The following is a 27,635-nucleotide window of genomic DNA, read 5'->3' as shown; positions in this document are numbered from 1 at the left end:
TCTGCTGCCTCATTCATAGAGGATAAGGCATGCATAGCAGTTAAGGCCATTGTGCTCTTTCTGGGACAGGACGAGAGTAAGTCACATAAGTGTGGTCCACTTCTGTAACATCCCAGACAAGCTAAACATTGCATAAATGCTGCCTACTGCATTCACAGTAGATTAACTCTAAAGTTTTGAAGTTGTTATAAACATTCAGATGACAACATTGATCTTTCCCTAAAAAGATGCCCTGACTCACCTTTGGTTGTGGTTTTCAGTTAAGAGAACATATTTTACTTATATAGCACTAAACCATTATGCTTTACTGAGACGGTGTTCTTTAAATTACTTTTTTAATTAATTTGTATTTATTCAAACTTATCATCACTGCCCTTATCACTTCCCGCCTGGATTATGGCAATGGCCTGTATGTCGGCATTCCAGCCTACGAGACTCGTCGTCTCCAGGCCATCCAGAACCAGGCGGCCCGTCTGGTTCTTCGTCTTCCCAAGTTTTCCCACATCACCCCTGCCCTTAAAACCCTCCACTGGCTCCCCGTTCATTTCAGGTCCCAGTTCAAACTCGCCTGTTTGGCCTTTCGGGCGCATGCCCGTTCTGCTCCTCACTTCATTAATTCATTTATTAATAAATTAATTAATTCATTAATTCCCTGATTTCCTCTCACGTTCCCACCCGCACTCTTCGGTCCTCGTCCCTCTCTCTTCTTCACGTCCCCCGTTTCCGTAAATCCCGCACAGGTGGCACACGCTTTTCTGTGCGGGCCCCTCAGATCTGGAACGCTCTCCCTCTCTCTATTCGCTCTATCCCCATTTTTTCTCATTTTCGCAAAGCCCTTAAAACTTTCTTCTTTCTCCAGGCTTTCCCAGACTAGTCCCCTCTTTTCCGTGCCCTCTGGTTAGACATTGATGTGATCCTCAGCGCCAGGAAGCCGCTTGGCCACAGTGCGCTTTAGAAGTCTTTTTTTCATTTCATTTCATTTCATTTCATATTTATTTTTATATAGCACGAACTTGCCCCAAGGGCATCAGAGTGCTTCACAGAGTTAGCAGCATATACTTGAGATATATATGAAGTAAATGCACATATATAGTGACAGAGTGTGACAAGGTATACAAGGTATGAAATTGAAATTGCATAAGCCAAAAAACAAAAGATAAATTTGGGGTACAAATAGATACTTGGTGACATTTTGTGACGTGATGTTCGAAGATTTTGTGGGAAGATTGCCGATACAATCTTGAGGTAGTTACGGTATGCAAAATACATATCGCTCCGTAGAGCACAGTAATTGTACAAAATTACTGTTGAAGTAAAATAATGACAGCAAAACACATAGCAATAAATACTACAAAACAGGATGAACAGAAGTAAAGACAGGTGATGGTCTGAGGTAGCTGGGTTTGAGTCTTTTGCGGATGGTGGGGGACTAGAGGCACAGATTTCCTGGGGTCGTGATGCACAAATTTATTTTGAGGAAGCCCGCAGGCTCGTCAGGAAGTTTAAGGTGAGGTTAGTTATTTGTTGAAGAGGAAAAGCATTGGTTTCTTCTTGAAGTGAGGAAAGCGTTGATTTTCCCTCAAGTCCCGGGACAGGGAGTTCCAGATTTGTGGATCATTTCCGGGAGAATGAGCTGGTGTGCGTTTCTTCAATTTTAGAGGAATCAAGAGTAGTCTGTTTGAGCTTCATAGTGGTCTCTTTTGGCCTGCTTTTGATAGTTTATTTGTGAGGCAGATTGTTTTTTCACTGTAAAGCGCTTTGTGGCTTATGCAGGCAGTTTTCAGTATGGCCCCTGCCTCGATTAATAGCCAGTTGAGTTGTTTGAGGGTGGGAGTGATGTGATCAAAGAGCCTTTCCTGATATAGCCGCAGCATGGAGGGTGGCTTTCATTGACTCTCAGTAAGATTTTGGGGCACCCATAACCGTTGCATTGCCGTAGTCTAACTTGGGTGAGACTAAGAATTGCTCCACCGTTTTTAGGTTTTCACTGGGGATTACTTTTTTGGTGTTTTTCAGTGTTGAGTGCAGTTTTTGCAGAGGCATTGATATGGTCTTTCATGCTTAGGTGAGACTAGAGTATAATCCCCAGGGATTTAACAGAGTTGGAGATGGACAGTTTTACAGTTTAAAGCTGTGAGGTTGTCAAGCCAGCAGTCTATAGGAAAGGATTTTTCTTTGGGACGGCTAAGAAGTTCAGTTTTTTTGGGGTTGAGTTTGAGGTGGTTGCTAGTCAACCAGGCTTGAACTGCGAGGAGAGTGTTATTTAGGTGCTGGATGTCTTTGACTGACAACATTTTCATGTAGGGTTGGGTATCTTCTGCATATAGATGGCAGTCTATTCGAGCTTGCCTCAGGATCATTGCAAGGGATTCTATATAGAGGTTGAATAGTGTGGGAGACAGGATTGACCCTTGAAGGACTCCTTAGGAGCCTGGTGGTGTTTTTGAGGATGAGTTGTTGAGCTTGGTTAGCTGCTGGCGTTGACTTAGAAAGGAGGAAAAGAGCTAAAGGACAGTCCCGCCTGCATGTTGTGAGAGTGTTTAGGAGGATACTGTGGTTGACAGTGTCAAAGGCCGCCGAGAGGTCTAGGAGGCGGTCTCTGTAATGCAACGTTTCCTGAACCTGGATTAGAAGGTTTAAAGCTGGTTGTATTTTATAATATGGTTGTTGGGTTGGACAAGCACACATTTTCCATGTTTTTGGCCAGGAGGGGAGTTTAATTATAGGCCTGTATTCATTAAGGTAGTACTGGTCGGCTCCTGGTTTTTTTATGAGGTGGTGACTTGCCCGAGTGTGAGGGGAGCCGGCATAGAGCCGCTTGATAAAGAGGAGTTGATGATTTTGGTCCAAATCGGTGAGATGATGTTCCTGAGATTTTTCGCCATTGCAGCAGGGAGGGGTCAGGGATGTGAGGTGCCGGCTTCATGCTGGAGAGTAACTTGAGCACTTCCTTAGGGGTATAATTGAATTTAGACCAGGTTACATTGTTTTTCAGTTGCAGGGAGATTACATGGGCAGGCTAAATTGAAGAGAGGGGGATGAATTCATTAATTGAAGGTAGGGTTATGGGTATGCCTTCTTTCCGCTGGGGGGGTCTTTAGTGCAGGGTGGGGAGGTGGATGGCTCAAGAGAGAGTTCAGTGTTCGATATTTTTTTATGAAGAATGTGGCAAGTTTTTCATTGCACTCTGGAGAGTTGTTACTTGAATGCTGGGGGAAGGAGAAGGTTTGTTGTTTGATGATGGTGAATAGGTCTTTAGGTCTGTTCCTAGACTGGTCAAGTTGATCCTGTAAGAAGGGGGATTTTTCTTTGAAGATGTGTTTTTTGTATTTTTGGCAATCAACCCAGAGGAACTAGAGATTGGGTTCCGACGGTTGTTTCCAGTTTGTTTCAGCTAAACAGAGTTGTCGTCTTTAATTGTTAGGTCTTCGTTGAACCAGGCCCTGAAGGAGGTCTTTCTTGAGTTTCAGTGTGGCGATTGTTTCCTTGAATTCTGTCATTTTTGTGTTGTAGTGGGCGGTGAGGTCCTCGGCGGATGATAGGTCGGGAGGAGGTAGGATTTGGGTACCCATTAATGCTTCATACTCCTCTTAGGGGATTTGTTCGATGTTTCTTACCCAGCATTTAGTTCTGCTACATTGGAGAGAACGGCGATGGATGGAATTTAGATCGAAGAGAATTTGATAGTGATCTCACCAGTCAGATTGTAGGATAGAGTGCAGAGATAGTGTGTTGTGCTTGGAGATGATTGCATCAAGTGTGGAGTCCTTGTTGTGCATATGCATGTTTCAATGTTGGGTGATCGCTTCCAAGGGTGTGGAGGGGGCCTGTACTATGGGGTCTTTAGTGTTGTTCAGGTGCAAGTTTAGGTCTCCTAATATGTCAGTGCTGTCTTTTAGTGATGTTTGCAATATTAGGCCTTCTAGGTCTACAAGAAATTCTGACTTTTTGCCATGAGGGTGATATAGAAAGTGAAATTTGTTGTGGTTTTTGTCCATTTGTGGAGAGCTGAGCTCCTAGCTATTCAAAGGTAGGGTGGTGCCGAAGGGAGTAAAACAGAGATCGCTTTTGTGTATAATGGTTACTCCGCCTTCCCTGCCACCTTTGTAGTCGCTGTGAATGATTGAAAAACCTGGGGGGAGATGAGGTTGATTTAAGGTGATGGTTGGTCGTTTAGCCAGGTTTCACTTAGAAAGCAGATGTCGGTATTATGCTGTAGGATGGTATCCACTATATCAGTGGCATGCTTCGTTGCTGATGTGCAGTTTATAAGAATGCAGCGGGCATGGGTTTAGGTCTCTGTTCAGGATGGTTTGGTTGGATGGTGATTAGTTGGGAGGGAGTCCTAGGAAGGTGAGATGTGTTCAACCTAAAGACAACCAGGATCTTGAGGAAAGAGGAGTGGCTGGGTGTATTACTATGGGTGTTTTCCATCAATTCAGCCTCCTGCTGCAACATCCTAATTGTGGAGCATTCGGCTTTGGGGCATTGCAGAGTGTTAATGGCAGGGTCAGAGTTTATCCGTGGTGCTAGGGCTTTGGGGAGGGTGTGGATATTCTTTGCTTCTATGAGAAGTGACGCGATTTCATCCAAAATAGTGTTGATTTAGAGTTCTAGATGGGCTATTACAGGGAACAGTTGCGAGACACCTGGGAGAGTGGAGGGGAAGGGTGTGTACTAGGGCAGGTTGACACAATGTGTGGGGGGCTAAGAAAGGAGCCATCCCATTTGTGGTGGAGGATTGCAGGGCAAAAGGAGCGGGTGTAACTCAGGACGGGTTGAGAGCCCAGGCTGGGGAGAAGATGATTCTGGAGGTAAAACCAAAGTGTCCAGGCATTTGGCAGTGGAGGGGGATGAACGGGGTTGTGGGTGGAGCCCGTGCGAGGGAAGTTGAGTCATGTATTTTGGGGGTGGAGGTGTAGGTGCATGAATCTGCTCATTGCAAGGGGGTGGAGAAGTTAGTTTAGTGGTGCAGGGGACAAGGGTGGCACCAGAGGGCAGGGGGGTGCAGAGTGTGGTAAAGTGTCGGTCAGAAATGGTTAGGTTATTGAATTTCTTGAATGTCTGAGACCATGTGGTTAATAGTAATGTTTTCTGCACTGGAAAGAATGAACTCAAGTTAAAATCCTTGTTGTCCAGCTTTGAGAAAGTGAGACATCTAGGCCAAGTCACTTTATGAAACTGTTCCTCTGTTGCCTTGTGTGCCAAAATAGGGAGTACATACAAATGGGATTGAACTCCGCATTCAGCACGGAATAAATAACACATTTACAAAGGGTGCCCATTTCTTAACAAGGATTTGTTTTCAGCATCAGGCTTTCTGACCGAGTGGTGTCTCTTAAAACATCTTGAAACTTCATTAGAGATTGTATTTGCCTTGTGTTGACATATGTACCATGTGTCAAAATTCCCATGTTGGACCAGAAGACTTCACATTGACTGAATAAAAGCATGTATTTACTTCTAGGTCACGTACTTCTTTTGTGATAGTGCTTGAACGTTTTCAGGAGAGTATATGGCTGATTTTTTTTAAAGCAATTTGATATTAATGCACAATGCCCTGTTTTTTTCCAAAGGGAGGCACTTTGAGGAAGATTCTTCTAACTCGTTATTTTAAAGGAGAACATGGAGCTGTCTTGACAGTGCCACTGTCGGTCAACTACAGCAAGACTCCCCCAACTACAGGTAAATATTTGTGTCACATGTTTTGTTCATAACTTGTTCAGTCAAATCACAATTCTGCTGTTTATAAGCAGTGTAAATAGTGTGGTGACTGTCACTGGCACTGTCGAATGATAAACATGCTGAATGCTAAGGCTGGCCTGGTCTTGATTCCACCCCATACCTCTTTCGTTCACCACATCTGGTGTCTTGAGCTCACTCTTGCACATTGTTTTGATTCTTGATTTCTACCTTTGCCAATCTATTCCTGTTTTTCTTATTTTTATTTTCTCTCTTTTCTTGATCTTTCTCTGGCTCGAGTCCAGTATGATGAAAAAAAAAATCAAAAAATGAGTGTCGATGTCCACCAATATAGTGAACCACATGTTGAGGGACTCATTACGATGTCGGTTGGAATCTAAACCGCCGACTCCTTGTCGGATTCGATTTCGACCGACCTGCGGTATACTGTTCCACCTGACTGATTATGATACTTCCGAACACCGTTCAGAAGGCCTCGCATTGACTTCTATGGGGGCTGTGTTCCAACCAAATACACAGGCTTCTATTGGGAAAGGGGTATCCGCTGTAAACCTTGCATCCTGTGGCGGGCACCCCATGGTGCCTGCCACAGTGTGCATGGGTTTATGGGGGGGTGCCTTGGGTACTCCCCCAAACCTGAGGACTCCGGATGAAGGGGGGGGCCTGCTATGGGGCCCCGAGTCAGTTTCGGACAGCCTTTTTGTGTCAGACAGACTGCGTCGGAAAGGCTGTTGGAATCTGAAACCGTAATCGGTTGGTAGGCAACGATGGCAGTTGAGCTGGACTAATCGGCTCTGACCGACTCGGATTCTCCTAATGCCGGTCATAATCAATTCGGAATTCTCCTTCCCACCGCAAGCATCGTAATCGGTGGATGGGTTCCGACACAGTGTAGGGGAATCCGACTGTCGGTCGGAGGCTTTCCGACGACATTGTAATGAGGCCCTTAATGTACTCTTGGTCTTCTCTCTCATAAATAATTGAATGTAAAAACAAAAAAACACAATTTGTGATCTTTTTCAGAAATTTATTTCTGTTACTGAACTCTTAAATATTCACAAAATTGTATCTACATGTTGGATCAACTCTTGATATGCCTAAGCGGCATTCAGCTTTGTTATACGTGGATGATAAGTTATAACTCCAAAGTTCTCAGACCATCAATGGTATTAATTTGAAGTTCATGGTTAGATTAATAGAAATGATTCAAATTACACACTGTTGAAACCTAAAAGTCTGATTTAGATCTTGGCAGACTAGTTACTCCATCACAACAGTAACGGATATCCCGTCCGCCAAAATATAAATTCATAGGATGGGAATTATGTTTCAGAGGACGGGATATCCATCACCGTTGTGATGGAGTAACCCATCCGCTATGACCTAAATCAGGCCCTAAGGCACCACATAAAACAAATGGAATAGTGCCACAGAGTTTTTTCTTCGTTTTTTTGTATATAAAAAGTCACCTCTTATACAGAAAGTAGGTATACATACAAAATATCAAAACTAAAATATTGTCCTACGAAAACATTGCTTCTAAAATATTGTGATATGGAAATATCTTCTGCAAGAATATCGTTGTCAAGAATATAGATTTTAAGGTAAGTAATATCGATTTTTAATTATCAAAGCCATTAATATAGTTTACAAAAATATAGTTTATATAGTTTTTTAATTATTACGTATTTTAGTATATATTTTAAGAGTGTATGATTACCATTTTTTGGAGAACTGTTTGTTTTTTAATGTACTTACATTTTTTGTAGTTATCAAATTTAATGTAATTAATTTTTGTGATTTTTAGCACCGTAGTGAGTTGTGGTGTATAGGGGTACAGGATGGGAAGTAATTTCATTATAATAAATGAATAATTCGTTTTTAATTAATATTATTTATTTAAAATATGTTAATTGTGCAATTCATTTTTTTTAAATTAAAATGTTAGGTGTGGGTTGTGGTGTTTAAAGGGATACAGGGTGGGGAAGTAAATGAATTCTAATTAATTAATAATTAGTTAATTATTTAGGTGGTAATTAATTATGTTAATTGTGTAATTTTTTATTTTTTGATTTGGGTGCGGGTTGTGTGGTTTGTAGGGGTACAGGGGGGGAAGTAAATTAATGATACGTAATTCATATTTAGTTTTTAATTAATTATTAAACTGATAATTGTTAATTGTGAATAATTTTTTGTTAAGGTATATTTTAGGAGCATCGGTGTTTTGTGGGGGGATATTGTGGGAAGTAAATGAATTGTAATTAAGTTATAATTAATTTTCTATTAATAATTATTGGTTTATTGATGAATATTTGTTATTACTGTAAACAATTACATTTTAAAGTTAAGTTTTAGATGCCTGTTGTGAGCTTTGTAAGAGGTATAGAGTCGGTAGTAACTAAAATACAATTATTTAATAAATATTTTTGTTAAGAAATAATCTTTCAATATTTATTTAAATAAACAATATTTTCCTAATTTAATTATAATATTTGCAGTTATTTATATGTATTTAACATTGTAATAAGTATAATATATATATGTTTTATATACATATTTATATTTTTATTTGTTTATATGTTTAAAAATATTGTGTTGAAGAGAATCTCTTTCTAATGTAGCATTAACTGGAGTGGGAATAGTACATTTTAACCTTCTGGAAACCAACACTTTCCCTACTGTTGCAGTTATTAGAGTAGGACTAGTACATTTTACCTCTCAAGTAATCCAACACTTTCCTTACTGTTGCACAGACTGGAGTTGGAATATTAAAATTTACCCCTCCACAATTCGACATTTTTCCTACTGTTGCACTAACAGGAGTGGAAGTAGTACATTTAACCCTCCCCCCACACACAAACCAACACTTCCCCTACTGTTACACTCATTGGAGTGGGAATAGTACATTTTACCCCTCTGCAATCCCAACACTTCTCCTACTGCTCCACTAACTGGAGTAGGAATAGTAAATTTGACCCCTCCACAATCCAAAGGTTTCTCTACTTTTAAAGTTATTGAAGTTGGAATAGTAAATTTCACCCCTACACAATCCAACAGTTTCCCTACTGTTGCACCGACTGGAGTGGAAATAGTATGTTAGCCCTTTGCAATCCAACAGCTTCCCTACTGTTGCACTCATTGGAGTGGGAGTGGTAAATGTTACCCCTGTGCAATTCAACACTTTCCCTACCGATCCACTGACTGGAGTGAGAGTAGTACATTTTAGCCCTCCGTAATCCAACACTTTCCCTACTGTTGCACTGACCGGAGTGTGAATACTAAATTTGACCCCTGTGTGATGTAACAAATTTCCTACTGTTGCATTGTCGGAAGTGGGAGTATGTATTTATGTATTTATTGGGTTTTTATAGCGCCTGAATCACCCCGGAAGGGTTATCTCTGTGCTTTCGGACATATAGGAGAAGGCTGGTGTGCCGTGATTCATTGCGTCAGCGAGATGGGAATCTGATTCCAATAGCGGGGAGCAAGATGCAAAAAAGCTTTCACACCAGTCCTTGACTTCTTGACCCGCGGAACCACCAAGAGTGATTTGGATCCAGATCTGAGATCCCTAGATGGATTGTAGCTATTACATTTCTCTGTGAGGTAAACTGGACCGTTACCATATACTGCCTAATGAACGATGCAGCAAACCTTAAACCTTATACGATTCCGCACTGGTAGCCAGTGGAGCTGTTGAAGAAGCGTATGGGGGGCCATTCTGTGAGGGGCATTTAGTAACAGTCATGCCGCAGTATTCTGGACTACCGGTAGACGGTCCAGTGATGAAACCAGCAGTGCTTACAGTAGTGCAGACAGCTCAAAACCAGGGCCTGAATAAGAGTATTATGAGTTGAGTCTGGAAGAAAAGGGAAGACTTATCTCAGCAGACTAAGCACATGAAAGCAGGATCCAAAAGTTTAGGTTACGTGTTCTTTCATGTTCAAAGCCTGTCCGATGCAAACCCCTAGATTTTTTACTAGTGTCTTAGGCGCGTCGGAGCTACCCAGCTCTCCTGGCCACCATTCTGGTGACCACAGCATTGCATCCTCTCCGAAGATCATAATTTTGGTTTTCCCTGTGTTTAGTTGTTAAAAAATGATTACGCATCCATTGGGAAATTGCTAACATGCGGAGGAGAAGGTCGACTGAGCGGAGAAGGAGGTTTTGTTAAATGAGAAGGTAAGCTGGGTGTCATCCATGTATGATGTTGGCATGAACCCATAAGTCCTCAGGAGTCCTCATCGGCCAAGGGAGCAACACAGATATTAAACAGCGTGGGGCTCAAACATGAGCCCTGGGGAACTCCCTTGGTCAGTTCCCTAGTTTCAGATCGAAAAGGTCCCAGGGTGACTGTCTGAGAGCGGTTGGAAAGGAAGCTTGTCATCCATCGCAAGGGCATTCCCCCAATCTCAGATTCCTCCAGTCTCCTGAGCAAGATCTGATGGTCGACTGTGTCGAATGCGGCTGAGAGATCTAACAGCACCAGGAGAGTGGATTGACCCCTATCTAATGCTAGCCTGATGTTATCAGTGACAGCCACCAGGGCTGTCTCCGTGCTATGCTTGGGTCTAAAGCCTTACTGCGATGAGTCAAGGCTGCCTGAAGATTCAACATGGTATTTGTTAAGGAGTGGTAGAAGGGAAATTGGGTGTAAGTTCGAAAGGTCTTCCATAGGGGCCTTTGTGTTTTTACGAATTGGAATGACTTGTGCCACCTTCAATTCAGGTGGAATGTTAACCCTCCTTCAATGAAAGGTTAAGCAGAGAACAGATGGGAGTTGAAAGTTGTTTAGCCAAGGAGGAGGAGATTTTTAGCTGATATAACCTTGAGAGGTGATCCTGACTTCACAGTGCATAATAAGGCTTCAACTTCCTCACGAGTCAAGGGGGAGTTCTCCAGCAATCGCCCCTTTGGGCAGGGAGAGAAGTTATAGGTCATGTCGACTGACTGTGAACTGTCTGCCATGGTGATTTTGTTATAGATAAGATTAATTTTCTGTACAAAATGTTCTGCAATAGTATATCAGAGGGCCTGAGATGGAGTTTCTTCCAGATCACAAGCCTTGGGGTTAGTAAAAGATTTCAGAATCTTGAATAAAGTTTTGGGGACATTCCCTGCCTGGTTAAGCTGTTGGGCGATGAATGACTTCCGTGCCATTTTAATTTTTTATGGTACTGAGATAAAGATATTCTATATTTCTCTTTATCATCTCTATGATGAGTACATCGCCATCGCCTCTCCAGGTTTTTACAGAGGCGTTTTTCACTTCGGAGCTCGGGTGTGAACCAGGCGGCCTGAACTTGTCTAGGCTTACTAAAGGAGCGATCTGATCAATGGCAGATCTCGCCAAATCATTAAAGCGGGCTAGACCCTCCTCGACGTTCTCAGGTTCCATGTCCCATGATGATGATGGAAAGACATCTGAGAAAGCCTAGGGAGTGACTATGCCATTGTCTATAGTGGCGCTTTGGGGCCTAAGCCAGGTGTCATCAGTCTCCTAGGACCCTGGACTTGGAATTCAATGAGTGCATGGTCTGACCAACTAAGTGGCCGTGGGGCTTTACATGTAATGTGGGACAATTTAGAGAAAATAATGTCCAGTGTATGCCCAGCTTCATGCGTAGGACAGTCATTGATTTTAGTTAAGTCTATTGTGGCGAGCTCAGTTAGAGGAGACACCGCCTCTGCATTGTCCAGGCACTCGATGTGTACATTAAAATCTCCTAATGATAAAAAAATTCTTGGTAGAGATGACATATGGTGCAATCAATTCTACAAGTTGAAGAGCAAAATCGGCCAGGGGACCCAAAAAACTAAAGCACCTTTCCAGCTATAATGAGGGGGCAAATCTATCCGGAAGACTACAATTTCCATCTTATCATTACATCTTTCCTCCAATATGGTGACTTTAGCATTATCATTGTAGACTATAGCTATCCCGCCACTCACTTTAGACTCTCTCTACTCTTAGAATCCTGTAGCCCTCTGGGAGGGCTATCGCAATTGAATGTTTCTGTCAAAAAGCCCAGGTCTGGTTTCTCAGAGATAAGCAAGTCCCATATCTCTGTTGCGTGTTTTGGTAGGGATCTAACATTGCCAAGGAAAACTTTCCAATCCTGGCTAAAATCGGTTTGTGCTAGCCCTGTTTTCTGTCCTATGCCTTTATGAGAGGGCCTGGCTTCCATAGCGTTGTGGGGTTGACTGAATAAAAGAGAGCGACCAGCATTCATCAGCTCTTGGTCAGACCCTATGCTACCTACACAATTTACATGAAAAAGGGCCTTCCAGAGAGCTGAGCCTCTGCGCCCAGTCCTGAGGGTGAGAATCGCACCATGGTTGTAAGTTCCCCTTTAAATTCAATAGTTCCCCGCCTCGGTAGGTTAACCTAGAGCATGGTATTCGGTCCGGCATCAAACTAGCAAGGGTTCTGGCGCCTGGCGACCGAAGGGCACGGAAGGGTGCAAATGGGCCTGCCTTTGGCGCTCCACTGTCATGCCCGCTGTGCGCGTTCACCGCGCACTCCGCTCTGCATCCGATTTTATGGGGGTGGCTGGTGCCTAGACCGCCGACCTCCAACCAACCAGAAGTTGCCTAACTCACTTCACATAATCGGGAGAATTCCGCAATGGACCGGGGAGGGCAGCACAGTAGGTAAGCAAAGAAATGCGGTGGAAAGTATTGAGGCACAGTTAATGAGTGAGGCACAGTTACATTAAATTTAGATTGGGTGCTAAAAACAATCAGTGCAACACGATAGATAAAAGAAGAGATGTGGCGGAAAGTATTGGTTCTGGGGCACAGTTATATTAAAATTAGACCAAGGGATTTAAACAGTCAGTGCAATCAAGGATTAAAAATGCTCTGATGCTCCTAAACTGAATTGCTAAGCAGCAGCAGCTTACTTACAAGCGTTCATTTTATACTTCTGTAGTTAAACACTTTGCCAACTTTTGTATAAATTGTAGTGGTAATAGTATATGTTAAATGTTATAATTTATTTTATATTGTTACAATTTATTTGATTATGTTTTTGCTTATTTAAAATAATATTTATAATTAATGTTTTTATGTGTAAAATATTTTTATTAAATTTTAAGAAATGTTTACTTTTTTATTCTAAATAAAATAGGTTATTTTTTAAAATATTTTGTCGGTGTGTGTGTGTGTATATATATATATATATATTTGTTATTACATTATTTTAAAAATTCTGGAATTATAATATACATTATAATTATTAGCTTAATCATTTTTTAACTAAATGTATATATATTAATATGTACGTGTTTCTTTTTTTAAATGGTATATTTGCTAAAATACATATTCAATCTATTTTATTTTTGTTAAATACTATTTAATATTTCAATTTGTATATATTTTAACAGCAATATTTATTACAACAATATTAGTGACATTATGTTTTAAATATTTTTGTACATACCATTATGAGTATAGGATGACGATATTTTTGACATATATTTTGGTATGGCGATATTTTCATAGCCAATATTTTGTCAGTGAACCCAGAAAATCATTGTGTTATACAAAGTCTGCTTGTCCTAATTTTAGTAACGTAATAAATGAAGCATTTTATACATAATAACAGGTCAATTCATGTAACATTCAGAATGAACTCTCCCCTATTGTACCACCATTAGTAAGTTTATCACAAAAAACGTGTAAATTTTATAGCTCTACTGCAGACCATATTTGAGTGTTTCTCTTGGTGAAATTCTATCATTAACGTTATAAACACAGACATTTCTGTCTTTTATCTGTGCATTGGGTCCTTTTCTGAATTATATATAGGATGTTATTGGTGCTTATGCAGTTTACAAATCTGGCAGAACTGTCGGAGTTGGAAAGGTAGCGATGCTCATGTTTAAAGCAATATTTTTATATTAGACATTTTTAATACTGTGGGAAGTTATATATTGTTACAGACTGTTTAGCGTAGTTTAATCAGCTTAGTTTAATTAACTTTACATTTTTAAACTAGGGTGAAGAAAAGCCTTTACGGTAAGGATCCACCAATTGGCCATTATTTAGCCTTAGATAGGGTAAGGTGCACCATGTTTAATTAATGCACCTTTAAAAAATTGTTCAATTACTCCTTACATTTTTCTTTTGGACCCACTCGATTAGTGACTAATATTGGCCATTACATTTAAAATAGCTTTTTCGTATAATTTCTAATGCAATTGTTCTACATCCAAAGTTAACAAACATTGCCAAAGCCAATAGATATCTTATAGGAGAGGCGAGCCATCTTCATTGCACTTTTATTTGTTTGCGGGTGGCAAGCAATCACACGCAACCAGTGAAGGTGGATGGGGGCAAGCGACACAGATAAATAAGAGTGGATGAGGGCATGCAACACGGACCACAGGTGAAGGATGAGGGGATGCAACACAGACGAGGGAAGAAGGGAAGGCTAGAGGAACACGGAGGGGGAGAAATACACAATCGATCCAGCTAAAAAAGACGAACGCTGGTAGAGTGATTATTCACACTAAAAAGGTGCAGCCCAAAAAAATTTGCAGTGGAAGAACACAAGTAATGTATCGATGCTCCAGGAAAGGGACAAACATACGAAGATGAGGAAGCCTAAGGCAGCTGACCAATAAAAAGCAAGCAAATGAGTGACAAGCCAACTAATAGTAAACAATTGTGGCCTCACTGTTAGGAAAGTTATGGTCTCGAAGAGATAGTAGACCTAACAAAATAGCATTTTATTAATGGTTTATAGACTTTTGTACAAGCACCATTGAACCCACAGGTTTAGTATGTATGTGAGGGGGTTTTTGCGCACCAGATAACACTTTACGGTTTAAAATCAATTGGATTTTTAACAAATATTATATGTTTGTCTATAATTCGTGACATATAAGTGTATCCCGAGATCTGAGAGATACATCACAATGAGCGAGCATTGAATAATCGATAGGTCATGGATCTGAATTGACACACAGTTAAGGATCCTTCGATGAGACTCAGGATGAGAGGGTGTCATCTCATTATATGCTGATGATATTCTCCTCTACCTTGCAGATCCTCCATGATCCGTCCTGAGAATTCTGCACATTCTGGAGATTTTTGGGACCTCTATGGTATTCCGCATTAACGGGCACAAGTCGGTGGCCTTCCCTGTGTGAGTGAGAGACCCGCCCTGGGCTTGGGATTGCCCCTTTCGATGGGCGACTCAGGGGTTCTAATATTTGGGTATTTTTGTGACATCAGATCATGAATTATATCTCCAGGAAAAACTAATGAAAATCCTGGAGACTTTTCGCAGTGTAGTGGAGCGAGCCTCCTTTACAAGTTGATCTACTTACCAAAATGTCTATACATCCTGCAGAATACCACCTTGCCGGATACTTTCTTCCACAGGATGGACGGTGTTATGAGGGTGCTGTTATGGGACGGTGCGGCACCAAGAATAGACCTCTTGCTACTGATTCTCTGAATCTCCAGCTTAATTATTGGGCATCACAACTGTTGACTCTTCATGATTGGGCCTTTTCGTCCCATAAGGAACCATCCCTGAGGGTTGTCCACACTGCCATGGCACTGGAGGCTTAACTTCGTTGGCTATAAGGAGGGGTAGGAGGAGAGCTACCCCTCCCTTTCCCGACGGAGACGGGGTTTAAAATATTGAAGATGGCGACACATGCTCTGAGTTGGCTAGGCAGTTTGACATTGGAGACCTCACTATGGGACTTGGGCTTCCTCTGTGGTCTGTGTGCGATAGAGGGAAATCAAAAATGGGATCAACTGGGAATCTCCAAATTGGGTGACTGGCTAATTCACATATTGTGAAATTGGAAACAATATCAAATTAAAATGTTATTTTGGCAAACAAAAACACGAAATGGGAATGGAACAAACACAATTAAAGATGTCTTTGACAGCATTTTCTTATTGCTGTGAAGTTCAGAATACATCATGAAAGGTCAGTACCCGTGTACACAAGTGACCCAAGAGACATACCACCCAAGAAGCCCAACTACCCTCCTAAGGCTGCTACTAACCATCAAAGAAAGCCTACCTTGTCACTGGCAGGTGAAGCTCACACCTAGACCTGCCTCCCTCTTGTCTCTCTAGTTCAGCTGGCACCAAACTCAGTGGGAGGGGAGAAACCGACCAGAACTGGTTTGGGGAGTAGACAAAGCCTTGCCTTCCAGCCACAAGCTAGGCACTGGACATAAAGTGTACCCCACATACCGCTCCTCAGAACAACCCTGGATCTGGGAGGAATCAAAAGACGGACTGCCCTGCTCTCTGAAGAACCTGAAGGAACACTGGCCATCCTTGCCTTCATTCCAGGAGCACAAAAGTGACTTGAAGGGTCAGTTGACTGGCCTCCTGTTTCAGCCACAGGGACGCCACAAACCTCCACATGCCTCTCACCTTGCAGCTGCTCTGCTGACCAGTTCCAATTGGACTTGCCTTGGACACAGCTGCTGGCCTCTGCTGGAGTGAGTCCTAACCCCTAGGTGGTGCCTCCCAGGTCCTGGACCCTAGGCTTTTGTTAGAGTGTACTCCTACTGTTCTCAAACTGCAAGAAGTGAGACTTAAAAAATATTTTGCCAACTTTTTGCTTGGAGACCCGATGGAACCTCGGATTGATGTTGGAGCTGCAGCAATTGATGTCGACTCGCCAGTCGACCTCAGCTTGCCCTGTGGAATGAAATCTGACTATTAGAAATGTTTCTAAGTCAGTACGTAGAGTGCTTCATCTGGAACAATGTCAAGCAGCATCCTATTAACTTCAAGGCCTTCCTGGGTGCAAACTTTGGACTTTGCCCACTCAGAAAATTCATGCCAGCATCAATGACTGTACTGGGACACCTTTCTTCAGCAGCTTGCAGTTGTCGATCCCTGCTTTGGATCCAGATTGCTTTTCTTTTTTTCTGAAGGTATTTTATTGATTTTGCAATTTAAAGTAAAATAGGCGTCAGTTGTGCCCTGAAGTAGATAAGAGAATTTTGTAACAACCCCATGCCTTAACCAGAACCCCCAACAGATCAAAGTTTAATGATCAAGAATAGTTTTCCTGCACTATAGATCCCATGCAGCTCATGCATATCGGCATTAAGTTACATCCCCTCTCAGCTATCCAGATAGTCCACTAGTTTCAATTTCGTGCACTCTAAATTGCTGATTTGGGCAGACATTTAGTCTATTAAGGGTGTCCATGTCTGCTCGTATATATGACTCATGTCATGAAAGTGTCATGTAAGTTTCTCTTAGACCAACAAGGACCATAGCTTATTTTCCTATTCATAGAGTGTTGGAATTGCTGTCAATTTCTATTTTTGTGCGATAAGGTGTTTTGCTGCCAATATCAAGTTGGTTGCTATCTTCCAGTCAGCTTTAGTCAGTAACTTGTAGGTTGTTGATCGTATGTATAGTAAGATAACAAGAGGAACGGGTGCATCAATAACTCAACGCCTCTTTCAGGGGGCTTAGAACCTCTTTAGAAAACATCTGCAAGTCGGCCAGGACCACCAAGCGTGCATATCACCACCCTCCTGGCAACACACCCAGTAACACAGTGCCGACATGGACAGTAACCTCCCTTTCAGTCTCTAGGGTGTCATGCCACAGTGTTGTGTATGTGTAAAGAGATTCCCTGTTTTGAAGCTTTTTACACAGAGATCCTGCATTTGGCCAGAGCTTTCGACATTGCGACATTGGTATCTTATACTTGAATATTTGTCCATCTCCCTCATATATGACCAATGGCCCTTGGTATCTTTGGCCATTAGTTCTCCAAAGATTTTGAAATTGAGTTCCCTAGGTGTAGTGTAGCTAGAGAAAAGCTTTTCCCAATCTGTAGGAGTCTAACAGCCACTGCTTTGCTGATGGGCTGGATTGTCCAAAGGTGCAGCTGTGACTATCTTATGTGGTTGGATTCCTCTACTCCAAAGTCTGTCTTGCATTGCGCAAATGTTCTAATGCTTAATGCATCCAGCACCCTCCCTTCACCCAGTTGCCCATGCCCTCCCATTGAGTTTCCTAGTGTAAAAATGTGGGTTTCTTCTCAGTGCTGTATACTAAGACGTGAATGAGGTCAAGGGTCGTCTCCTCGTGATCATGTCCCAGATCTCCCTTGTGGGCTTCGGGATCTCAGAAAAGTAACATACCTATCAAATGGAGCCAGTCATGGTATTATCCACCTTGCCTGTCCCATTAATGCCTCATCCATATGAATCTAGTGCCTTTCCTTTCGATCAGTGACCATTCAAGGAAGACCCGGATCTGAGAGTGGTCCTCCCAAGGATCCGTGGGATTGTAGGACCGATCTGGCGATTCAAACTCTCTTCCCTGCCCACATAAAGGAGTCTCTATCTGTTTGCAAAGCATGTAAGTCTGTTTCAGGGATCTTCACAGAGAGGGCTGGAAAACATACAGCATAATATTCATTTTGATATCTGCTACAAAGCCCAGTAAGGGAATATATTAGTTTCAACATCTGCACAGGTCAATCGTGATTGCATTAAACAGTCTTTATAATCAGCTGTTGACAACCACCTTTTCTCCATAAAGTTGTTTATTTCTTTTTTATTTTTAAAACAATTTTTATTGAACATTTCGCTTGGCATTGCATAGAGAACATTTCTTCATGGTATCGCGGTAAACATTCTGTGTTCGCTCTTTTTACAATATGTTAGAAATAGAGTACTAGGCATGAACAGACTAAGGTCTGTGGCTGGGTCGGGGCTCTATCGGCTCACATGCAGCAGCGCTAACAGCATTTTAATAATAGCATTTTTAAATTGTCACATCGTGTTTTTAAAAGGAACGCTGCTCTTATTGCGTGTTTGCACAATTTATTCTCAGCTGTTTTCCTGCCTTTATAATCGAACTGGTTCTCCTAACTGCGTGTTTGCACAACTCAATTCCAGCTGTATTTTAAACTTGTATTGTTTACTTGCCTGCTCCACGTTTCCGGTCCGTCGCGGCTACCTGGTGCCGATTGCACGGAGAAACGCGCCAGGCTCACTTCCTCTAACCTCCAGACCACCCCTACTTCCTGTTGGCTGGCGGGCTGATTAGCGGGATTTTGGGAGTTATAAAACGCAATGCCTCCTCGAATGCGCAGCGGACACGCGCAGCGGGCGCCCCAAAGGCATGCCCGTCTGCGCCCGTCCGTGGCCGGCCGGGGCGAGGGGCTACCCCCTATGTCCATTTTCTTAGATACTCTTCTAATGAGCTAAAATTGTGGCCAGGTAAGCCTCAAATGGACATGCCTACAAAACCGAAACTTGAACAGGCGGACATTTTTACACAAAGACTTGTTTTCCCTGAATTAATTAGAGATCCTTCCCCCCTTAGGAACCTACCTCGGCCCCTTCCCTCTCCCTTTAGGGATCAGCAACCCTCAGGACTTTCAGTCTACTACTTAAACACCCGATTCTTGGTGAAACACCAAGTAGAAATGTCACTACTTCTACAAACAAAAATTCCTGATATGCTCCTTCTAACTGAAACTTGGTTGACCAATGATTGCGCCCCAGACATCCTAGCGGCAATACCGGATGGCTACTATATTCTTCAAGCCAATCGGTCTTCGGGGAAAGTTGGGGGCGGGGTTGCTGTAATCATCCGTAAGGATCATCAATTTACACGCTGGGAAACTTCTGGTTTGTCCGCTATGGACTTTTTGATTTTAACATTTGAATCCCCCCGATCATCTTTTATTTGTGCTCTCTTTTATAGAACGCCAGGTAACATGCCCACTTTTTTTCAGGCGCTGGGAGAAATGATATCTTACTTCGTCATCAACCACGCCAGGATAATTATAATTGGGAATTTTAACTACTGGCCTGGAGACATTCAGGAAAGCCCCAGCTCTAGGGAATTCGTCGATCTACTTGTGGGGATGAATTGCTCCTCGCATGTGAGGGATGCCACCCATATTAAGGGGCACACCTTAGATCAAGTGTGGACCTCTAATTTGGAGATCTCCACTCCCCTGATAACTCCGTGCGCCTGGTCAGACCACCATCTGATCAGATTCACTCTTCGATGTACTCTTCCACCTAAATCACAATTAGTAGAGAATCATATGTCCAGAAATTGGAATAGAGTAGATATGGACCTTTTTCGACTACCTTTAAAGACTGCTTCTCCTCCCCCAATAGGAGATCCTCAGATCCAGGCTGAGAATATTAATCTATGGCTGGAGTCAGTCTGTGACTGTGTTGCTCCCCTCAAAAAAAACAAGATTATGAGACCTCATGACGCTAAACGTTGGTTCTCGGACGATCTTAAATATAAGAAATTAGCACTTAGACAAGCAGAACGCCAATGGCGTCGCCACTACCTTCCAGAAATAAAGTTTTTTTTTTTTGGCCAGGATGACAGAATACAAAAATCTGATCACCCAAACTAAGGCTAGCTATTTCTCTCACAAAATAATTGATGCATCTAATAAATCTAAAGAGATCTTCTCTGTAGTTGACCAACTTTACAAACCCGATAGTCACGCCTGGGCTGGTTCCCTCTTAGTTTTTATGTGACTCTTTGAATTCGTACTTTTTAGAGAAGATCGCCATCATCAAATCTCTTTGGTGGCATGTGGCCCACCTGCCCTTAAAAACGATCTCTGTCCTCATCTTCTTGACAGAATCCCTCCGATATCGGAAGAAACCTTCCTGAACCTACTAAAAAAGGTTTGCTCAGGCTCTCCCCTGGATTGCTGTCCCCCGCATATTCTTCGAGAAGCATTCACTACTTGTCCTGATCCTCCCAAGCTATTGTTAAATAATTCTCTTGAACTTGGCATTGGCATTGTCCCAGGATGCTTGTCTCCGGTCCAGGGAAGACATGGCTTGGCAGTTCGGGCTGGACTGTTCCCATAAGGCACAGGGTCAGACTGATTTGCATATGGCCATGTCTGAACTGGGGTGGCTGAGTGAGCTAAAGAATGGTGATGGATTAAACCCAGATCAGTTGACTGGGGGTGAGTGTTTGATTTGCTCAAACGCTCCGTCCATCATCCCCTTTTGTATCGCTTTGTTCGCCCTAAGTGTGGCAGGGTATGCTCAGACGTGAGCTCCTTGCTCACTTGGCCACTGGATTCAAGATAGCCTGGCTGATGAGGATTATGAATCCGAAACCGGTCCCAGGATGCTTGTTTCCGGTCCAGGGAAGACATGGCTTGGCAGTTCGGGCTGGACTGTTCCCATAAGGCACAGGGTCAGACTGATTTGCATATGGCCATGTCTGAACTGGGGTGGCTGAGTGAGCTAAAGAATGATGATGGATTAAACCCAGATCAGTTGACGGGGGTGAGTGTTTGATTTGCTCAAACGCTCCGTCCATCATCCCCTTTTGTATCGCATCATCTTAAAGAGGGCGGCTCTCCCAAGTAGCGTCAGAGGCAGTGTGCGCCAGTATTTGACCTCATTTTTGAATCGCAATAGGGGTTGCGCCAGATTCCGTTCCGTGAATTGCGTGTGGTCGTGTGTGATGAATATCCCGAGGTATTTAAACACATCTGTGACTATTTGGAGTGTACAGCGCCGCGGGAGCCTTGGAAGAGGGCCATGCAGAACATATAGCAGCGACTTCTATCAATTAATGGTATATCCCGATACCCGCCCATATGCCGCACAGATGTCTAAGAGACAATTGATGGATCGTGCCGGAGATGTTAAGTACAGTAATACATCATCCGCGTAAAGCGAGATGCGGTCTTCCCATCCGTCAGCCAATTTTATCCCGCTTATTGTCAAGTCTTGCCTGATCCATGCCGACAGTGGTTCTAGGACTATTGCGAATAGGAGTGGTGACAAAGGACAGCCTTGCCGTGTCCCTCTGTCTAGTTGAAATTCTGTTGACAAATGGCCATTCACTACTACCCGTGCCACGGGCTCCGTGTATAGTAGCTGGACCCACGCACAGAACTTGGGTCCAAACCCCGTACGCTTAAGCACTGCAAATAGAAAAGGCCACTCCACCAAGTCAAAGGCCATTTGCGCATCTAGGGATAGTATAGCTGCGTCTTCTGCAATGGTCGATTTACGTTCCATTACACCGTGTAGCCTTCTGAGATTTAGCGCTGTGTTGTGGTTGGGTCTCCATAAAATTTTTAATTCCTAAGGTAAACCTTTCACCAGGACTTACCTGATCTCTGTATCTGCACTATAATCCATTGCGACCTTGACTTATTACTTTGACCGAGTCGAGCACAACCAGAGAACCGCAGTTGGAGCTTTGTGCTTTTTTTGGTGCTATTTTGAATTCATATCTCTGGTTCTACTTTGTGAATTTTTGTCATGTTGGTGTACTTTTGTTTATTAAAATATTCTTTTTTTTTCTATATTAGTTTGGAATATTTCTTGTGTTATGCTTTTACTTTATTACTGTTTGAGTACTGCATAAATACTTTATATATTGCCTCTAAATTCAGCTTTACTGCTTTGTGCCAAGCTTCAAATGGGTTAAGTACATGTTTCTATTGTGACTTTAGTGGTTGACCCTGACAAGGATTGTGATTATTGTTTCACGTGAGTTCTCACCCTCCTTAACTAATTATTTAATTTTGAACAACAGATATTTCTTATTTTTTAAACAAATTGCACAGAAAGAATTCAATTGTAAGCAGCAGCACGGCCTAGTTACAACCATCAGATGAAGAAAGGAATGAACCTCAATAATGGAACATACTCAAGCATCACACATGACACATCACAATGGGGAATCCAAACACCCCACAATCTGTAATGTTTGGCAGCACAACCTCACCATTTATATACCACCTTCTCAGCTGCAACACAGTAGCCCATGCCGTACCTCCAGCCTACCAACAGAGGAAGAGAGGCCTCGCGCCATGCACAGGCTACGTCCCTCCATACAATCAAGAACCCAAGGCCCGCAATCGGCCTCTGGTGTCTGGACTCCCTTTTCAGCTATCCATTCTACCCAGTCACCACACACACACAGTCCACCAGGGCATTATAGATCCCCTTTAAATGACTTTGGATAATGGACAATCCCAGACCTTGTGGTAGAAGGTACTCCCACACTGAGTGCAATCAGGGTTGGCAGACCTGCCCATCTTCTACAGCCTGTTGAAGCTGTAGTGCACCCTGTGGGGAGATCACCAGAATTGTTGCTGTTACCTTGGCCTACCACCAATCATCATCATCATCATCGAACTCACCCACATCGTTACCCCAGGCAGCTCTGAGACAACTGAGCGGGTCAGGCACATTAAACATCCGGGACCACGGTAACCTGGAGATCCCCTTATGACCTAGAGGTTACTTCACCAATTTTGTCTCAAGAGGATTACATTCTGGAATCTCCCTCAACTCTTCCGCATACATCATAAGAGCATGGGGAGCTGGAGATATCTATAAAATTGTAATGTATGCAGTTCGACTTCCTTTCTTGATTGCTGATAGGATTTAATATGACCTGAAGCCCAGCCATCACCCAAATAATATATGCTGATCAGATCCCAGGTTCCAAACCACTCTCATATACATGCTGGGCACACTCCACTTATGAAATCTATGGAGGCTTTCAAACCCTCACAAATCTTGTGAGCATAGATAGAATGTCTGTAAAAAGGTAGACAGGAGAGAGGAGGGGCGATTCAGCGGCATGTGTAAATACTGAGGAAGCATCGCCCAGCACAAGATGGAAAGCAGTAATTAACCCCCAAACCTCTAAAGCTGTCTGGGTGTACTGAATCAAGGGGGCGATATTCAATTCCCAAGCCATGTGCGGATTTCACAAGACCTGCAACCCTCAATATTCAAAATGTTAGATGCCACCCTAAGTTGAGACAAAGAGATCTACGGTGGAGGGGAACCCACGACAGGCACTTATGTGGATTAAGGCTAATTCATCATTAGAAGCTTCTCCGTATATACGGAGTATATCACATAATCTTGGAATGGATGTCTGTGGTTGCTGGAGAAAAACAACTAGGTAATCGGTATACAATGCAAAGCTATCCTCTTGACCATTTTGCCAACAGAATCCCATTAACTGGGCATCCTTGCAGATTCATTCTGCTAAAGGTTCTATGACCAGAGCGAAAAGGCAAGTACCTCACTCCATGAGAATGCCGAGGACAGACAACCATTCACCTTGCTCTGGGCCTCCTGTTTATCATACAAAGCTCTTCTAAAAGTGAGAAAGCGCTGGTCTAAATTTATCCTCAGCAAAACTTGAAACAGAAAGGGCTGATGAATTCTTTCTCATAATCTATTGAATTCAAAGCCACTTGACACCATAGCTCAGAAGCCCTGGTCAGTGTCACATGAACCCACTCGAGATAGTTCCTTGTACCTCTTCTCAGCATGAACCCGTTCTGATACTTGTGGATAAGTCCACACCACCTTGTTCAAGAATCTTGCCAATATCTTCATCTCAACATTTAGTAGTGGACTATAAGACGAGCATTCATTTAGTGATATATCCGGCTTGTAGGAAAGAGTCATCAGAGTCTTCCTCAGATCTACCAGTAGCTGCTCCATAGACTCTGTCTCTGCAAATGCGGAGTTAGATGAACGGAAAAATGCTTATATAGTTCGACTGGAAGTCTGTTAGGACCTAGAACTTTTTTGGACCGCATCTCCATGATGGTGGTATGAACCTCCTCCAAAGTGAGAGGGAGGTCCACCTCCATGTGGTCTTATAGCCTCCCTATAATAAGAATGGCCACTATTGGACATGAAGTCTCTCCCGGACTTGGGGGTCTTGCCTGGTAAAAATCTTTATAGTAGTGTGCAAATATTGTTATTGTTTCAACTTCAGAAGTAACAACCTGAGTCCCTGCTGAGTAAACCTCGTGGGCTATTCTAGTGTCCCGTCACTTAAGGACACCCAATGCAGGAGCTTGCTTGCTTTGTTGCCCAATTTGTAAGTTCTATATCAAAACACTTGATAATTTGTATATTGTGTAGAAATCTTTAATACTCAAGTACCAATGGCCATGCACTTAACTACATTAATCTACGCTGATGTGCGCTGAATGTGATATTGCCACCTGTGTTTACCAGTACCTAGAGAAGGATGATAACCAAGCCCAGAAATTCAAGGAAGATCCCGACCGGACCAGAAAAACCAGGAGGACCAGGAATAGGACCTGTAGAACCAGGAAGAGGATTATGAGGACCATAAAGAAGATAAACAGGAACAGGGGATGAAGAAGAGGAGGGCCTGGCCAGTGTGATTTGAGACCATGGATATTAGGACACATCCTTAGTTACAGAAGCGTTGCCTTTTATAAACGGTTGTTAGATATAATTCTTAAGCCTTCAGTTCTCCCTCCTTTTCAGCCTACTTACCACCATTGATAAAGTGAAAGTTTGCCTACGGAAAAGTTGGGTAACTTTGCTATTTCTTTGCAAAGTTCCCCAACTTCACCATGGCAGGGTGTCATTTTGACCACTGTTATTTTTATTATTACCATATTCGAATACAATCATTTTGTCAGTGAAATTTTCCAAACCTGGATTCTAATCCAAGTTTTAACATGTTGCATGCTTGTAAATGTATAATAGAAATAAATAATTTTACAGTGTACTGTTACATACGGAGTCACTAACGTGGTACTACTCCACACTTTCTCATCAGAAGTCACCTTTTGCAATTTGGTTTCAAACTGACCCCATGCACACAATTCTTTTCTTTGCACCCACCTCAAGTTTGTAATGTCCATATCAACATACATGTTCACAGCTGTTTCTTGTAGTTAATGTCACACTATAGAAAATATGTGTCATGAAAATAAACCTGAAGTGTATTAAATACACTCGCAAAGGACCACAGAGTTTTACGTGGCAGTGTAATGTGTGACCTGCAGTTTATATGTAAATCACTGCAGCAGACACTGCACCTCCTGGGCTTCTATTCTGATTGATCATAGTTTCCATGTCACATGCTCAGCTTCCAACTTTTATTGTCTGCTTGCTTTTTTCAAGCTCCTTGTAAGCATTGGGGGATATCCATGTTTGAGGGATCTCTATATGTGAATGTATTTGAGCATGGTCTGTTCCACCTCCCATTGGCACCAGTTTCACCCACCCCGAAAATCCTCTTCCACATTCTCCCAGAACAGTCACTGCAACTCACCCTACATTGTACCATCATTTTAGTTGGGTACACTACTGGGATTGTTAAGACATCTTAGACCTCTTCCCCTAATATTATGGAGCAAAATAGTCCCAGTTGTCACAGGGCTTTGACACAACACATCGACAGTCTGAATATCTGAGACTCCCTTGGCACAATCCCCGTATCAAGGACCTGAACATTTACAACACAATTATGAATGTAAACGAATTCTCAAGTCAAAATATCTTGTGTATGCTTCCCTCGTTCTTCCATGGTGCCCAGAGCCATGGCTGCTCTTGCGTGTGTTCATCAACGATCTTTAGTTAAATTTGTGGATAGGTGGGTAGTAGTTTGTACGGAATTATCCAAGAGAACTAACTTTTTATGTTCAGGCTATAAGCTGTAAATAATTTCTAGTAATGATGGACATGGATTTAATGTACGCAAATTGAGATTTATGAGTGTCTTTTATTATGTTGTATATTTATATTGATAATATTGAACCAAGGAGCTCTGTTTTGTGCTGGCTATGAATTTAAAATGTTTCCCCAACCCATAGATTCGGTGAATCTCTCAAATGTAAATTTGAAGGAAGAAAACATTAAATGGACATTAGAAATAGGAAGATGCAATACTTAATGCTAAAGCTGTTCCTTATGTATTCTTTGATGTTTAATTGTATGGAGCATTATGTTGGATTATCTTTTATTTTCAATAAACTTACTTTTGAACTTAGATAAAAAAGAACTGGGAAGATGAATTTGTATATGCATACGTTTCATATTGCCTATAAAATACATATTTAGTTGCAGCTTGTCTGTGCTTTTTTGATATTTTCCTTACGTGAAGTGATAATGCAGAAGCCTATATGCAGTCTTTGACTTACACAGAGTTTTCTGTTGCATTTAGCTGGTTTTGCAGGGCAAGATTCAGACAAGATGGGGATTTCGTTGTCTGATATTCAGTGTCTTCTGGATAAAGAAGGTGCTTCAGAGCTGGTTATAGATGTCATTGTCAGTACAAAAAATGACAGAATTTTCTCAGAAGGTATCTTGCTCGGCATTGCGCTTCTTGAAGGAGGAAACACCCAAACACAGGTATGGATTTCTATAATGTTACGGATTTAATAAGTGATGACAAATGTGTGCCTCTCATGGATCCCTTCGGCTGTGCCATGAGAAATTGAAGACAAATTTGTTTGTATCTCCACCCTTTTGTTACCTTCACTCATAGATCACTCTGCATAGATCCTGGCTAGTGTCAGCATTTAATTGTTTTTGGTGCAGTAGCTACACCGGGATGAGCTGTCTACCGGGCTCTCCATGTAAATTAGGTCTAAAGGCTTGAGGCATGCAGAGGCCACTTTGTGTCTATTATTTTGTGTGTTTGAAATATTCACTTTAATTGTGTGCATAACGTTTTCTATGTTGATGCGGTGTTTATGGTAAATACTTTGCCATCCCTAGTGGTGCACCTGTCAACTAGGTTACTGTTTGTTGTTTCCCAACACGTGTTTTTTGGAAGAATGCCGGTTTGCAAGCTGGGAGGATAGATGCTGCCACAGAGGAAAGGAACAGCGCCATCTCACACGACTTCTTTCCCTACACCTTGATCACAGGTCTTTCTGAAGGCACTAAACAAGGATTCCCAATGGAGCACACTCCTGGAAGGTCTACAAGGATTTCTGCTTGTAAAGAGTAGCAACCCCAGTACATTCTGGGAAGTGGGCGTAGGGTTTCTTCCCCAGCGGTTCCTCAGAGAAGGGAAATTGCTCCTACCTTAAAGGATGACTTTATATCATTTGTAGAATGCTCACATCTGAGTTGGATGTGGACTGCTGCCTC

The 27,635-nt window shown here is 42.4% G+C and overlaps 1 protein-coding gene across 3 annotated transcripts in view; it reads left to right on the top strand.

Annotated features, from left to right (window-relative positions):
* Positions 1 to 27,635, top strand: part of ITPR2 (inositol 1,4,5-trisphosphate receptor type 2) — a 1,735,249-nt gene that overhangs the window by 1,164,033 nt on the left and 543,581 nt on the right. For all 3 annotated transcript variants that reach the window (XM_078674117.1, XM_078674116.1, XM_078674118.1), the window contains 2 exons: positions 5,577 to 5,685; positions 26,701 to 26,888. In XM_078674117.1, the coding sequence (XP_078530243.1) occupies positions 5,577 to 5,685; positions 26,701 to 26,888 (297 nt within the window). The remainder of the gene's footprint in view (positions 1 to 5,576; positions 5,686 to 26,700; positions 26,889 to 27,635) is intronic.

The sequence above is a fragment of the Lissotriton helveticus genome, chromosome 1_1 (genome assembly GCF_964261635.1).
Source record: "Lissotriton helveticus chromosome 1_1, aLisHel1.1, whole genome shotgun sequence".
In the NCBI taxonomy this organism is placed as follows: domain Eukaryota; kingdom Metazoa; phylum Chordata; class Amphibia; order Caudata; family Salamandridae; genus Lissotriton; species Lissotriton helveticus.
This window is presented reverse-complemented; position numbering and strand designations above follow the sequence as displayed.